This window comes from Bos taurus, chromosome 2 (genome assembly GCF_002263795.3).
Source record: "Bos taurus isolate L1 Dominette 01449 registration number 42190680 breed Hereford chromosome 2, ARS-UCD2.0, whole genome shotgun sequence".
Taxonomy (NCBI): domain Eukaryota; kingdom Metazoa; phylum Chordata; class Mammalia; order Artiodactyla; family Bovidae; genus Bos; species Bos taurus.
Window position 1 is genome coordinate 37,075,788 of NC_037329.1, and position 15,120 is coordinate 37,090,907.

Here is a 15,120-nt window from a genome sequence, read left to right on the forward strand (position 1 = left end):
TAGGGATTGGAATGAAAACTGACCTTTTCCAGTCCTGTGGCCACTGCTGAGTTTTCCAAATTTGCTGGCATATTGAGTGCAGCACTTTCATAGCATCATCTTTCAGGATTCTAAATAGCTCCACTGGAATTCTATCACCTCCACTAGCTTTGTTATATCTTTAGTGGAAGGTAAATAAAAAGATGTTTTGTTGTCACAACTTCAGGGGCTAGAGTCATAATCTTTTGAAGAATCTTGTTTAAAAGATATTCTTTGACATTTCAGTTTATGGTATAAATTAATTAATATATTTAATATTGCTTGTGAATATGGTTAAATGAATATATTAACAGATCTCAGTCTAAAGTTGAAAGTTTTTTGGTTAAAATGTTTTATCAATTCTTGTACATTTATTTTAACAAATTTACATTTTTAGGTGGAGAACGAGGTCTTCAGTTCTTTCAGTTGGCATCATGTGGTCAAGATTGCCAGATCAAAATTTGGGTTATTTCTTTTATCCATATCTTAGGTATGTATTCACCTAGTAGTTCTCTAAACTGAATTTTGTGATGCAGGTAAAGTTCCTGTTTAAATTAATTTTTTAACTTAAGGTACCCTAGATATCAAAATGGGATTATAAAAATATATTTTAAGAACTTTTAATTAAAGTAATACATACACATGATTTAGAAATTGTATGCACACTACCGATAATGACCTTGTCATTACCACTACACACATTCCTGCTCAACCAGAAGAAATTCCACTTTGTACTTGTTCTGTTTTCAGTTTTTTTTTTTTTGATGGTTTTCCATGTCCATAAATATTTCTTATACTATGTTTTAAATTTACTCAGTGTAGTTAGTTTTTGGAACTTGTGTGGGTGTTTCCACTATGCACTGTACCTTTTTTTCTTTTTAATTGAAATATAATTACAGACTTTTGTTGTTTTCTGTCAAATATCAACATGAATTGCACTGTAATTTTATTTCGGGTGATTCTACTATCAGAAAGCTTATGTCTTTCATTTTTGGTATTTCTTTATGCTAATTTGGTATTCATTTATGCTAATTCTTTAATTTCTTCTCCACTTCTCTTTTTATATTCCCATTAGTTGAGTGGTAGGCTCCTGACTTGATTTCCTATGTCTTTTGCCCCCGCTCCCACATTTATCTCTGTCTTTTTCCTATCATAGGAGAAAATTCCTTAGCTTTATCTTTTAACCTTTTTTTGAAAATTTTAATCCCATCAATAATACTTTCAGTTTCAAAAAACTTATCTTTTTTGTTTCCTTTTCTTAGTGTCCTCCATTTACTTTATGAATGCAGGATCCTGTCCAAATTCTCAGGATACCAATTAGAGGCTCTTTGTTTTGGTTTTAATTTCTCTTTTGTTTCCTGATCAACTTTGTTTGCTCTTGGGCCCTTTTTTGTTTATCCTGATCTCTTTCATGTGGTTACCTTCTTTAACTGCTTGGTGATCCTTAGTATCCCATTTACTTTCAAGAATTAAACAATAAGAACTTTAGAGCCTCTGTACACACGGTGGTGTTTTGTTTTTGCTGGTTTCCCTTTCGGATAAAGAGGCGGACTCTTGGCCCTTATTGGGAGAGGGTTGGGGATTGGAGGATGTGGGTGTCTGTGTTGCCCTGGAGGTACCGGGGAGCTCCCTAGTCATTGTTTTACTTCTTCCTGGGGAGAAGCATCTGGCTTTCATGCAGCATACTATGGGTGAGGTGGTCAGAGAGGGATGGGAGATAGTTAATGTTTCATAAACAGACCTTCAGTAAATTTTTTATGTTTTCGTGTCTGTATCATTCTGACTTTCCTTTTCCTTGACTGTTAATAAGTCCTAAGTCTTTTGGGGTTTTCTAGAGAAAGCTGGCTTGCTTCTTGACTGTAGCCCCCTCAATTTTGCACTCTGTGTTACTTCTCTATACTTCCTCATTGATTAATTTGCATCTGCCTTCCCAAAATTGGTTTCAGTTTCTCATTTCCTGATGACATTTCCCCCCCTTCCCCTTTTCTTCATTGATGTGAATTTATGTTTTTATTAATTCTTTCATTATCTTTTTACGGGAACTCTGAAATTATATGATCAGTTGGCCATCTTGCTTCAGATGCCTAAAAATATTGTCACCTAATAAGTGGCAACTAAATCATGCATTGTGTTTCATTGTTTATAAAGTCACTGTCAGATCAAGTTGAACATTAGTTAAAGTGGTGGGCCAGATTATAATCAGTAATGTACTATTGCAGTAGGGAAGAAAGTCCAGCATGAACTGAACTCAACTTCAGTTTATACAGAGGTGACTGTATTTTAAAGAGGGAATAAAGAGCAGGTAAATGGGACCTGTGTAGCATCTAGCAAATGACAAAATTATAAAAAGCAGGAATCTGGGAATTGATCCATGTGAAACTCGTCTGGATTTGCTAATGGGCGCTTAGGAAAGTTAGGCTCCTCCCCTCTCACAGAAGCAGGGAGACAGAAGCTTTGTCTTCAGGGATTGGCTGGAATAAACAGTAAATTCTTTTGGCAGCCTTGAATTTTCCTAGTCCCCAACTTTAAGGGGACTGGGATCATGCTAGGAATGCAGCCTTAAACTGTTAGACACCATGTTAATTTAAGTCTTTGTTGGCCCAGGTCAGGGCCTGATCCAGGAGGCCACTTAGAAGAGCCAAGGGTAGTTTGGTCAAGAGAATCTTTGTCATTTTGCTCATGTATAGAGAAGGGTCTGTACCAGGAAATACATTTCTTTTTGTGGAAATTGGTTACTTTATTGCCTATTAGAGTACATACAGTAATTCTTTTAATGTTTTCAGTGACAGCTGCTAAGAAGAGTTCTGTTACTTCTCTGGTTTATCCTACCTCTTTTAATATCAAAGTAAAAATTCTCTATAAAGAACCATAAATATAGTCATGTATGTGGATGTTCTCAGTACAACATATCTTTAGTAATTGTTCAGAAATAAAGCTTCTCCTACATTGTCTGGAAAATGTTTTTACACCGACTCTATGAAAAACAGTTTATAAACGTGCAGTTAGAGCCTTTTAATAAAACATTTAGCATTTGCACCCAATCTTAATTGCTTGTTTGTAGGGAAGAGTAGATAAGACAAATGGGTCTTATACTTGAGAATGTGACCAGTTCGTAGGATCTTATTGCAAGTTTATTTTATTAAATCTTCAGTTGTTTTGCAATTTGTTAATATTTTTTTTGATTGTGTCTATTCACTAATCTGTATGTGCCTAATTATTGTTCAGTGCCTTGAATGCCTACATCTGTTCTCCTGAGTAAAAACATAATCTATTTTGAATAGAAATAAAATATATATTTAATAATAAAGTGAGATAAACATTTTTTATTGAAGCTTTTACCTGTTCCATGACATTTTTGTTTAGTTAAATACTGTCTATCCAAGAGCCATTAACACTTCAAAGTTCTTATTAGGTCTTATCAAAGAAAATTACAGATTTCACTTAATTCCTTTTATCCCCAGATCAACTTCTTAGTGATTAATTTTTTATATAGTCACTAAAATACATTGAATTCCCTTGGCTTATCTTTGAAAGAGTTGTGATTTTTCCTTTTCAGTAATTATGGAAAGCATAAAAAGCATTTTTTGCTACCATACTTTGTTGGGACTTTATAGGATATATTGGAGTTTTAAGATATATAAATTACTATTTTTAATTTATGAAGTGAAAAGATATCTTAATCCAGATATTTCAAACTACAGGCATTTGATTCTTTTTAGGCATTTGGGCAATTGGTGTGTGTGTGTTTAAGATACTAAGATTGAAGTATAGTTTAAAATTTTGATTCGTTTAAAATCTTATGTATTTTATAGAGTTTAGAATTTTTTAATTTAAAAATAATTTGATTTAAATCCTATCTAGTGTTTGCTGACCCCACCATTTTCTTTACCTGTTACTGAACTTTTGAAACCACTTAATCACAGTGCAGGATTTTTTTTTTTTCCATCTTTGTGTCCTTTAACCATTCCAAGATTTTATTGAACAAATAAAATAGTTTTTACTTAAAAATAAATTCTGAACACAATCAGCTTGCTAATTTTTCTCACCTTGTTATTTGCAGGTTTTGAATTAAAATATAAAAGTACGCTGACCGGACACTGTGCTCCTGTTCTGGCTTGTGCTTTTTCTCATGATGGGCAGATGTTAGTTTCAGGGTAAGCTGTTTAATTCCCTTAAACCATTTAGGTATGAAATACAGTAGACTTACAGAAAAGTACATAAAACGTAAGAGAATAGCTTGATAAATCACTGTACTGCAAACTTGGAGCTGCTTACCCAGGTCAAGAAATAGAACATTGTTGGTTTCCCTCGAATTCCTCTTCTTCCAAGTCTGCTTTCTGATGACAGTGCCTTAGGTCATGTGCAGCATTGCCTTTTCCTTTTGAATTGATCTAAAACCAATCACACAATATGAATTATTTTGTGTCTGGCTTCCTTTACTCACTATTATGTTTGTTTTCCAAGTGGTTGAGTGACTCTGATGTGTATGGTATGTGAAGTGGTTGTGCTCATTTGCTTCAGTCATGTCTAACTCTTTGTGATCCTGTGGACAGCAGCCCGCCAGGCTCCTCTGCCCATGGGATTCTCCAGGTAATAATACAGGAGTGGGTTGCCAGTTCCTCCTCCAATGGTATGTGATAGGAATCCAATTTAATTTCTTTCCATATGGGTATCCAGTTGTCCCAGTACAAAGTGAAAAGATAATCTTTTCTTCACCATTTTAATATCCCACCTTGTCAGAAGTCAGTGATCATATATGTGTGGGTATTTTTCACAACCTATTATTCTGTTCTGTTTACCCTTGCTCTAATATCTTTCTGTATTTTTGAGGCTTTATAACTTGACTTTTCCTGACATTTGACACTTTCATGTGAGTTTTAGAGTTAGTTTGTCATACTGTCTCTCCAGTTCCTCCTGCTACACAAAAAACCTGTTTGGAGTTTGACTGGAATTGTATTGAGTTTGATAAATTTGGGGAGAATTGATGTCTTTTATGGTATTGAGTCTCCAACCCATGAATGTGGCATATTTTTTCACTTGTCTCTTGACTTCTCTTGATAATATCTCTCAGTAGAAGATAGTTTATTTGTCACCCTCTGTAGAGACCCTGATGCTGGGAAGGATTGGGGGCAGGAGGAGAAGGGGACAACAGAGGATGAGATGGCTGGATGGCATTACCGACTCGATGCACATGAGTTTGGGTGAACTCCGGGAGTTGGTGATGGACAGGGAGGCCTGGTGTGCAGTGATTCGTGGGGTTGCAAAGAGTCAGACATGACTGAGCGACTGAACTGAGAGATCTTCCTCATCTTTTGTTAGATTTATTCCAGGCTCTTTTTTGTTGCTATTATAAAAGATGTGGCTAATATAGGGAAATATATATGGAAAGACAATTGAGTTTTCTGTGAAGATTCTAATTTTGAATTTTTTGTATCTAAAATCATACCCTCTGTTAATGATGTTTTTGTCTCTTCCTTTTTGATTCTTGCCTTCCCTTGTGGCTCAGCTGGTAAAGAATCCACCTGCAATGCAGGAGACCTGGGTTTGATCCCTGGGTTGGGAAGATCCCCTAGAGAAGGGAAAGGCTACCCACATCAGTTTTCTGGCCTAGAGAATTCCATGGACTGCATAGTGACTGAACGACTGACTTCACTTCACTTTGCTGAACTGGCTAACACTGCCAGGATAATGAAAACAGTGATATAGCAAACCTTGTCTGACGTATTTTGCAGAGGGAAAGCTTTCATTAAGTGTGATCACTGTAGGTTTTAGGAGATAAGCTTTATTAGCTCTTCTGTTTCTTCTAGTTTGTAAGATTTTTTTTTCATTAATAGGTATTATAGTTCATCAAATGATTTTTCATGCATCTTTTGAGATCATATGATTTTTCTTCTTTATCCTATTAGTGTCATAAATTATGCTGATTTTTATAAATCTGGTTTATACATGTTAAACCAGTCTTGCTTTGTTGGGATAAATACAACTTAGGACATACTGTTTTTTTGTATTGCTATAGAGAAGTCAGTTTTATTCTAACTAACTGTAGCTTTCTGGAGGTAATTCATATTTTTTTCACTGGCTGCTCACACATTTTATCTTGTAGTTTTCTGCACATTTACTTTGTATCTAGATATGGGTTTCTTTTTGCTTAGTTTGCTTAGAATTTAATGAACTTCTTAAACTCGTAGACTATCACTTTGGGGAGAAATTCTTATTCATTATCTCTTCCAATATTGCCTCGGTCCTTTTCTCTCCAATTCTGGCACTCTAAATGCACAAAATACCTTCTCACTGTAAACTTGTCTCTTGTTCTCTCTTCTGTATTTTTTTATTCTTTTGCTTGAGCTTTGTTCTGAATGGTTTCATCTTTACTTATTCACTCCTTAGTTTTATCTAATGTTCTATTAAAGTGGTCCATTGAAGAATTGTTGATTTTTGGTTATTTTTTGATTCTAGAATTTTTATTTGGTTATTTTTCAGGTATGCCATGTCAGTTATGATTTCTAGGTCTCTGTTGAAAATTTTGTCTTGGCTTTTATTTTTCAAAGCTTTAATTTGTGAAGCTATTGGTTTAGTACACAGCAGCATTATTCTGATCTTTCCAGTTTGATCACATAGGCCGTAGCATTCAAACCCTCATTCATGTCTCTCTGCAGCAGTTTTGGCTCCAGCCAAGATATTTAAGCTTCTAACCTGTACTTGAAGTGTTCTGGACCAAGCCTGATAGTTCTTTCCTCCATATGTTCCAATCCTTGACAAATAATCAGCCACCTAATTAGATATATTGCCATTATTTTAATGTGAAAAACTCATGAAAATATTGATAGTTCATCATCAAAAAGTATTTTTAAAAATTCTCCCTTAGCCTAGGATTGAAATTACTGCAAAGTTGAATTTCCTCTTACTGTTTTTGGAAGATACATTTTGCATTCTTTCTTAAGAAGTTAATAACAAATTGGTTATGTATGAAATTCAAGTGTTTATGGCTTTCTTATATGCCCAGTTCTCTGCCACTTGCAATAGAGCATATAAAAGGAACTATAAGACAGTGTTTGTGCCCTTGAAGTTGTTTTACTTCTCTGTTCTGATTTTTGATGTTCATAGTGATAAACACTGCAAGATCTTAATGTGCCCTTACCCTCTGAATTACAGAAGTGTCAAGTGATGCTCAATAATGTTTCTGTGTTAAGTTCACTTTATAGCATTCCTGTTTTTTATTAACTTGTGTACATATATGAATCTTTAAAAAATTTGTTTTTAGTTTTTGGCTGTGCTTCATTGCTGCATGTGGAGAAGGAAATGGCAGCCCACTCCAGTATTCTTGCTTGGAGAATCCCAAGGACAGAGGAGCCTGGTGGGCTGCTGTCTATGGGGTCGCACAGAGTCGGACACGACTGAAGTGACTTAGCAGCAGCAGCAGCAGCATTGCTGCGTGTAGGTTTTGTCTAATTTTGGCAATCGGGGGCTACTGTCTGGTTAGGGTGCACGGGGCTTCTCATAGCAGTGGCTTCTCTTGTCTCAGATCACATTGAGGGCTTTGGTATTTGCAGCACACAGGCTTAGTTGCTCCACAGCATGTGGGAGCTTTCTGATCCAGGGATCAAACCGGTGTCCCCTGCTTTGCAAGGTGGATTCTTAACCACTGGACCACCAGCGAAGCCCTGTATATGTGAATTTTAATTAACCCATTATATCAACTAGAATAATGTACCTTTCCCAAGTCATTCTGGATAAGTGGAGTTTTACATTATTAACTGCTTTTGGAATGTGGTGCTGTTCTAGGCCACATTCAAATATTCTTCTGGATGTTTTTATTTTTAGTTTATTTGGATAAATATATAAGCAGGCGAATGAGTTGGAAATGTAAATTAGTGAAGTATAAACATTTAATTTTTAGAATTGAGAGATGCTTAAATCATACTTGATTAATGGATAGATAACCAGTTAGCTGGTCAATGATAGAGAGATTCCATTTGTGACTAAAAGTCATTGGTAAGATAGAATGGATATATATGATAAAGAGGGAGTCAGTGGGAAAAAGCGATTAGGATAAAAATACATGTGAGTATAAGTGACTAGACAAGAAAAAAATAAATGAACAGAATAGGATTGTAGGACAGAAAGTGTTGGACAGTGTAGGACAGAAAGGAAGTTGTATAGGGTATAGATTTGGGCTGACCATGTAAAAAAGCAGTTTAGAATTTGTATATACAGATATTATATCTGTATATTCTCCAGGCCAGAATACTGGTGTGCGTAGCCTTTCCCTTCTCCAGGGGATCTTCCCAATCCAGGGATTGAACCCAGGTCTCCCACATTGCAGGTGGATTATTTACCAGCTCAGTCACCAGGGAAGAGATGATAGAGGATATCATTACAATTTTCATGTCGTAGATTTAGGAGAACTATTGAAACTTTTAAAGCATGTCTAACACATTTCTTGGCTGTGGAAAATGGGTGAAGTAAAGACATTGAATCCTCATTTAGGACAGTAGTTCTCATTGCTTTTTGGTCCTAGGATTCCTTGACCCTCTTAAGTTATTGAGGACTCCTCCAAAGAGCTTTTGCTCAACATGTAAGGGTTACATATATTGCTATTTACAGAAAATAAAGCTAAGGAGATTCTAAAACATTTTTAATTTATTTAAAAACAATAATAATAAACTCATTGCATATTAACAGATCATTTTCCTTAGAAGAAATAAAACCAAACATAGAAAAGTGGCATTCTTTTACATTTACGAATATCTCTTTGATATTGGATTAGTGGAAAGTACATAGATTCTCATATCTGTTTCACACATTTCATTAGCTCTCAGGGCTCTGATAGAATCATATGTCATCCAGCAAAATGTGTAGGAACTTTTTCTCTCCATCTTCCTCCACATCTCTCCTCTGTTCATTTTCCTCTAGTCCCTTAGCAGAATTTGTATTTTGTTTCCTGCTTGCTTCTCTTGATCCAGCCAGATAAAATTAATATTTTATGAATTAGCTTCTATTCCAGCAGGAAGAGTCTGTCTTTGTAATCCAAATGGAGGCTGCCTCTTTCCAAAAATTCTCTGTTCTAGTAGTTAGAATTCTTTGGAAATCAGTTTGAGAATGGCCATCATTGTTAAAAGTTGAGTTCAAAAAGAACACCCTTTTTTCTTCTTGAGTGGAAAACTAATAAGAGAAATACGGAGTAGACACACTAGATAAGAGGACTGTAGAACTGCAGTCAACTTGCTTACCTGCTCTTGGGTGGAATGTACCGCTTCATACTTTGCCTGCAAGGGCAGATCAGAAAAAAGGAAAATCCAGGAGAGGCTGAGCCACATGGCCCAGTGTCTTCCCCAGACTTTACAGTCACATGTCATTCCTTTTCTGCTAAGCAAAGAAGGGAGAATACAGACCAGAAATCTTATTCCTGAAAGAGTGGGAAGTAAATGTTCCCCTCTTCTCGACAAAATGCTTATTTATGTTTTTTTCTTTTATAAATGTAGAGAACAGAGTTTTATTGTCATAAATTAGTAGTAGCTTAACAACCACCCTCTCTCACTCAGCAATGACTATTGTGAGAAGGCTTAAGGTCACCTTTCCAAAACTCAAATTGTCATTTATTTCTCTGTACTCTCTACAACATTGTTAACAAAACTGTTGAACAAGTTAGTTAGCTGGACAGAGCCCACATTAGTTTATCATGAGGGTTATCAGATATTACATGACTTGAAAAACAGATGTCTTATGAAAACTGTAGTGAAATGTGAATAACCATGCCATCTATTTTTTATAAGTTTTTAGGCTAAAACTGTCAAGGTGTGTACTCAGTATGGATCAGTTTTAATTTTAATACATTCATAGGAGATGTTCTAGGAAGTGTAAAATCCAGAAACATGGTACTGAGTTTTAATCCCAGCCCTGCCATGTACTAGCAGTGCAACCTTGACCAAGTGTAGTTCCATATCTTCTCTCAGCTTCATTTTTCTAAATTATAAAATGGGGGAAATCAGAATACTTTCCTCATAAGATTGTTATGAAGCTTAACTAAGAAAATGCAGGCAAAGCATTTATTATATTTGGGGCACAATAATTGCTCAGTCTAGGTATATTAAATATATGTCCCAATGATATTGTTGTTCAGTCTCTAAGTCATGTATGACTCTTTGTGACCCCAGGGAATGCAGCTCACCAGGCTTCCCTGTCCTTCACTATCTCCTGGAGCTTGCTCAAATTCATGTCCATTGTGTCAATGATGCCATCCAGCCATCTCATCCTCTGTTGCCCCCTTCTCCTCCTGCCCTTAATTTTTCCCAGCATCAGGGACTTATCCAGCAAGTCGGCTCTTCACGTCAGGTGGCCACAGTGTTGGAGCTTCAGCTTCAATATCAGTCCTTCCAATGAATATTCAAGGTTGATTTCCTTTAGGGTAGACTGGTTTGATCTCCTTGCTGTCTAAGGGACTCTCAAGAGTCTTCTCTAGCATCACAGTTTGAAAGCATCAATTCTTTGGTGCTCAGCCTTCTTTATTGTCCAACTGTTAAATCTGTACCTGACTACTGGAAAAACCATAGCTTTGACTGTACGGAACTTTGTTGGCAAAGTGATGTGTCTGTTTTTTTAATATGCTGTTCAGTTTGTCATAACTTTACTTCCAAGGAGCAAGCATATTTAATTTCATGGCTGCAGTCACCATTTGCAGTGACATTGGAGCCCAAGAAAATAAAATCTGTCACTTTTTCCATTTGTTACTCCATCTATTTTCCATGGAATGATGGGACTGGATGCCATGACCTTAGTTTTTTGAACATTGAGTTTTAAGCCAACTTTTTCACTCTTTCACTTTCATCAAGAGGCTGTTTAGTTTCTCTTTGCTTTTTGCCATTAGAGTGGTATCATTTGCATATCTGAGGTTGTTGATATTTCTCCCTGCAATCTTGATTCCAGCATGTGATTCATCCAGGCCGCCATTTTGCATGATGCACTTTGCATATAAGTTAAATAGGCAGGGTGACAATGTACATCCTTGATATACTCTTTTCCCAATTATTTTTATGTATTATTTTTTGTAATCCAGAGCATTGGACGTGTGTATAACATGTAACATTAGTTTATCCCCTGATTTTCTGACTTCCGCTTTTTCTGGGTTAAGTTTTAGCTGTTGATCTATATTGAGGAGCATTATAAAACAGCTGTTTGAAACTTGCCATGTGATTATGTTTCATGGAATCATCTCTATAAAGACCTTAGGGGAAATAATTCCTATAGATGTCAGTCTAAACAACTGACGTCCCTTTCCCGAGCATTGGGTTTGTGTTTCTATCTTAAACTGTATAACAGATGGTGTTTCCTTTTTTGAATTGCTGTTGAAGAAACTCAGAAACAGATTTGCAGCCCTTTAATAGCAAAGTGGACTCTTATGTTGTGACATCTATTTTGAATACTAATCTTTTTTAAAATATATATATTTTATTGAAGTATAGTTGGCTTACAATGTTTCAGGTTCACAGCAAGGTTGATTCAGTTATACAAAACACATATTATTTTTGAAATTATTTTCCATCATAGGTTACTATAAGATATTGACTATAATTCCCTATGCTATACAGTAAATTTTTGTTGCATATCTATTTTTAATTAGAAATCTACCATTCTATTCACACTAAGTCAGACAAATGGAATCAAAATGTCATAATATTTTGTTAGGCAAAAATTCATAACTTTTCTAAAATATTTATATTATACATATTTATATATATATGTATACAAAAACTTTTCTACTACACTTGCTGAAGGCTTGAGAAAGAACATGAAAAAAAGAGATGGAGAAATTGAGAACATAAGCTAAATGAAATGAGAGCACTGAATGTGAAATAGAAAAAGTGAAACAGACTAGATAAAAGTAAAAGACTATCATATAGTCCAGTTGCTTTTAAACATGACTGCTCATTAGAAACACCTGAAGCTTTGGAGAAAAGCAATACCTGAGCATTTGTATTTTTTAAAAAATTTCAAGATAATTCTAGTATTATCTTGATTTTAAAAAGTGATTACAGGTTTTTCTATTAGATCCTAGCTTTGGTGAGATAGAGGTCTATTATTTTTCTGTTGACCAATCATGATACAGTGGTATTAAGTGAGTAATAGTTACATAATCACAATAGTAAAAGATATTTGTCAGTTTTCACAAATCAATAGCCAGATAAAAATTAAAAGTACAGTTGCAAGCCATAATGGGAACATGATTAACCTAACTGTATAAAATAATTACATACAATTCAAGGGGTCAGTGGTAAGTGTACATATATGCACATGTTTTCATCCACCCAGCTAGTCTGTGTTTTTTGGTGCATTTAATCCATTTACATTTTAGATAATTATTGATATGTATGATCCTGTTACCATTTTCTTAACTGTTTTGGGTTTACTTTCTTTTTTTTTTTTTTTTTAGATTCTTTTTTTTTTAATTTTATTTTATTTTTAAACTTTACATAATTGTATTAGTTTTGCCAAATATCAAAATGAATCCGCCACAGGCATACATGTGTTCCCCATCCTGAACCTTCCTCCCTCCTCCCTCCCCACACCATCCCTCTGGGTCGTCCCAGTGCACCAGCCCCAAGAATCCAGTATCGCGCATCGAACCTGGACTGGCAACTCGTTTCTTACGTGATATTCTACATGTTTCAATGTCACTCTCCCAAATCTTCCCACCCTCTCCCTCTCCCACAGAGTCCATAAGACTGTTCTATACATCAGTGTCTCTTTTGCTGTCTCGTACACCAGGTTATTGTTACCATCTTTCTAAATTCCATATATATGCGTTAGTATACTGTATTTATGTTTTTCCTTCTGGCTTACTTCACTCTGTATAATAGGCTCCAGTTTCATCCACCTCATTAGAACTGATTCAAATGTATTCTTTTTAATGGCTGAGTAATACTCCATTGTGTATATGTACCACAGCTTTCTTATCCATTCATCTGCTGATGGACATCTAGGTTGCTTCCATGTCCTGGCTATTATAAACAGTGCTGCGGTGAACATTGGGGTACACGAGTTTACTTTCTGTGGGTCTTTTCCTTCTCTTGTGTTTCCTATCTAGAAACAGTCCTTTATCATTTGTTGTAAAGCTGATTTGGTGGTCCTGAATTCTCTTAACTTTTGCTTGTCTGGAAAGCTTTTGATTTCTCCATCAAAGCTGAAGGAGAGTCTTGCTGGGTAGAGTATTCTTGGTTGTAGGTTCTTCCCTCTCATCACTTTAAATATATCATGCCATTCCTTTCTGGTTTGTAGAGTTCCTGTTGAGAAATCAGCTAATAGCTTGATGGGAGCTCCCTTGTATGTTGTCATTTTTTCCTTTGTTGCTGTTAATATTTTCTCTCTTTAATTTTTGTCACTTTTATTACTATGTATCTCGGTGTGTTCCTCCTTGGGCTTATCCTTCCTGGGACTCTCTGTCCTTCCTGGACTTGGTTGACTACTTCCTTTCCCACGTTCAGGAAGTTTTCAGCTATTACCTCTTCAAATAATTCCTCATGTCCTTTCTTTCTCTCTTCTCCTTCTGGGACCCCTATAGTTCAAATGTTGGTGCATTTTAGTGTTGTCCCAGAGGTCTCTTAAGCTGTCTTCATTTTTATGTTCTGTGACAGTGACTTCCACCATTATGTCCTCTAGATTATTTATCCTTTCTTCTGTCTCAGTTATTTGCTGTTGATTCCTTTTAGTGATTCATATCTGTTTGTTTGTTCTTTAGTTTCTCTTTTCTCTGAGCAGAGTTGAAGTTTTAGAGTGCCATAAAATGGGAAAGGAGTAACAAAAGACTTGGCAACTAATGCACCCTTCATAAGGGAGAAAGTGGGGTCAGGGTGACAGGGCAGATTGTGGTGGAAGGTGAGTCCTGAAAGAGTTCTGTGTAGCAAAGGCAGGATATGTATAGACTGGGGCACCAGATATTTAAAGCATTTATTTGATATTGGTGCAGGTTCTATTCAGGGAATAGTTCGAGGTTTTATATTTAATAATTTCAAGGTATTTTATGTCTGTTTATAGTGGTTATAATTATTTTGTCTTTGAAACCCAAATCTCAAAAACTGAAAACTATTTTTCTATAATAGTAATCTCCTTTCCTCCAAATCTAATCAGTTATCAAATTTCATTACACCTCTTTTGAATAGATGGTGAGTTTAAAATCCTTTTAGTCCCTAAGGGTCTGCAGGTCTCTGCCCATAATCTCTATTCTTGTTCAGATTCTGTAGACTCAAAGAGTTGTTCATACTTGGCCTTTTGCTTCTCAGATTCATTTTTATTCCTCATCAGCAAGTGAACCTGTTTCATTTTTATCATGTCTGTCTATCTGTTGCCTACAGGATCGTTTACTGATCATCTAGCTTCTCAAGTGATATACATCATTGGGATGAGTTAGTTTTAATTGTACTAGTGGTAATCTCAGAGGATAGAATTTCCTTTCTGTTTAAGGATGGTAAGAAGTAATAAAGTTTTCCCTAAGAATTTTAGATATTCCAGTGATAATACCTTATACCATGAAGAATTTAGGACTACATAGAATGTCTGAGGAGAAGGCAATGGCACCCCACTCCAGTACTCTTGCCTGGAAAATCCCATGGATGGATGAGCCTGCTGGGCTGCAGTCCATGGGGTCGCTAAGAGTCGGACACGACTGAGCGACTTCTCTTTCACTTCTCACTTTCATGCATTGGAGAAGGAAGTGGCAACCCACTCCAGTGTTCTCGCTTGGAGAATCCCAGGGACGGGGGACCCTGGTGGGCTGCCGTCTATGGGGTCGCACAGAGTCGGACACGACTGAAGTGACTTAGCAACAACAACAACAAGAGTGTCTGTGGGGCTTCCCGGGTGATGCTAGTGGTAAAGAACCTGCCTGCCAGGGCAGGAAATGTAAGAGACACAGGTTTGATCCCTGGCTTGGGAAGATCCCATGGAGAAGGAAATGGCAACCCACCACAGTATTCTTGCTGGAGAAGCCCATGAAAAGAGGAGACTGGCAAGCTACGGTCCATCGCGTCTCAGAGTTGGATGCAACTCAAGTGTCTTAGCTCACAGGCACACAAGAGTGTCCATAAATCATGTCTGGCTATGCGTATTAGC

The 15,120-nt window shown here is 36.3% G+C and overlaps 1 protein-coding gene across 5 annotated transcripts in view; it reads left to right on the plus strand.

The window, feature by feature from the left end:
- The window catches only part of WDSUB1 (WD repeat, sterile alpha motif and U-box domain containing 1), a 68,656-nt gene that overhangs the window by 13,308 nt on the left and 40,228 nt on the right, over positions 1-15,120 (plus strand). For 4 of the 5 annotated variants that reach the window (XR_003030728.2, XM_002685348.6, XM_024980487.2 and 1 more), the window contains 2 exons: positions 416-508; positions 4,079-4,172. Coding sequence is in view for 4 of the 5 variants with exons in the window: in XM_002685348.6 (XP_002685394.1) it covers positions 416-508; positions 4,079-4,172 (187 nt within the window). In the remaining variant the exon portion in view is untranslated. The remainder of the gene's footprint in view (positions 1-415; positions 509-4,078; positions 4,173-15,120) is intronic. The other variant, XM_024980483.2, reaches the window with a different exon arrangement.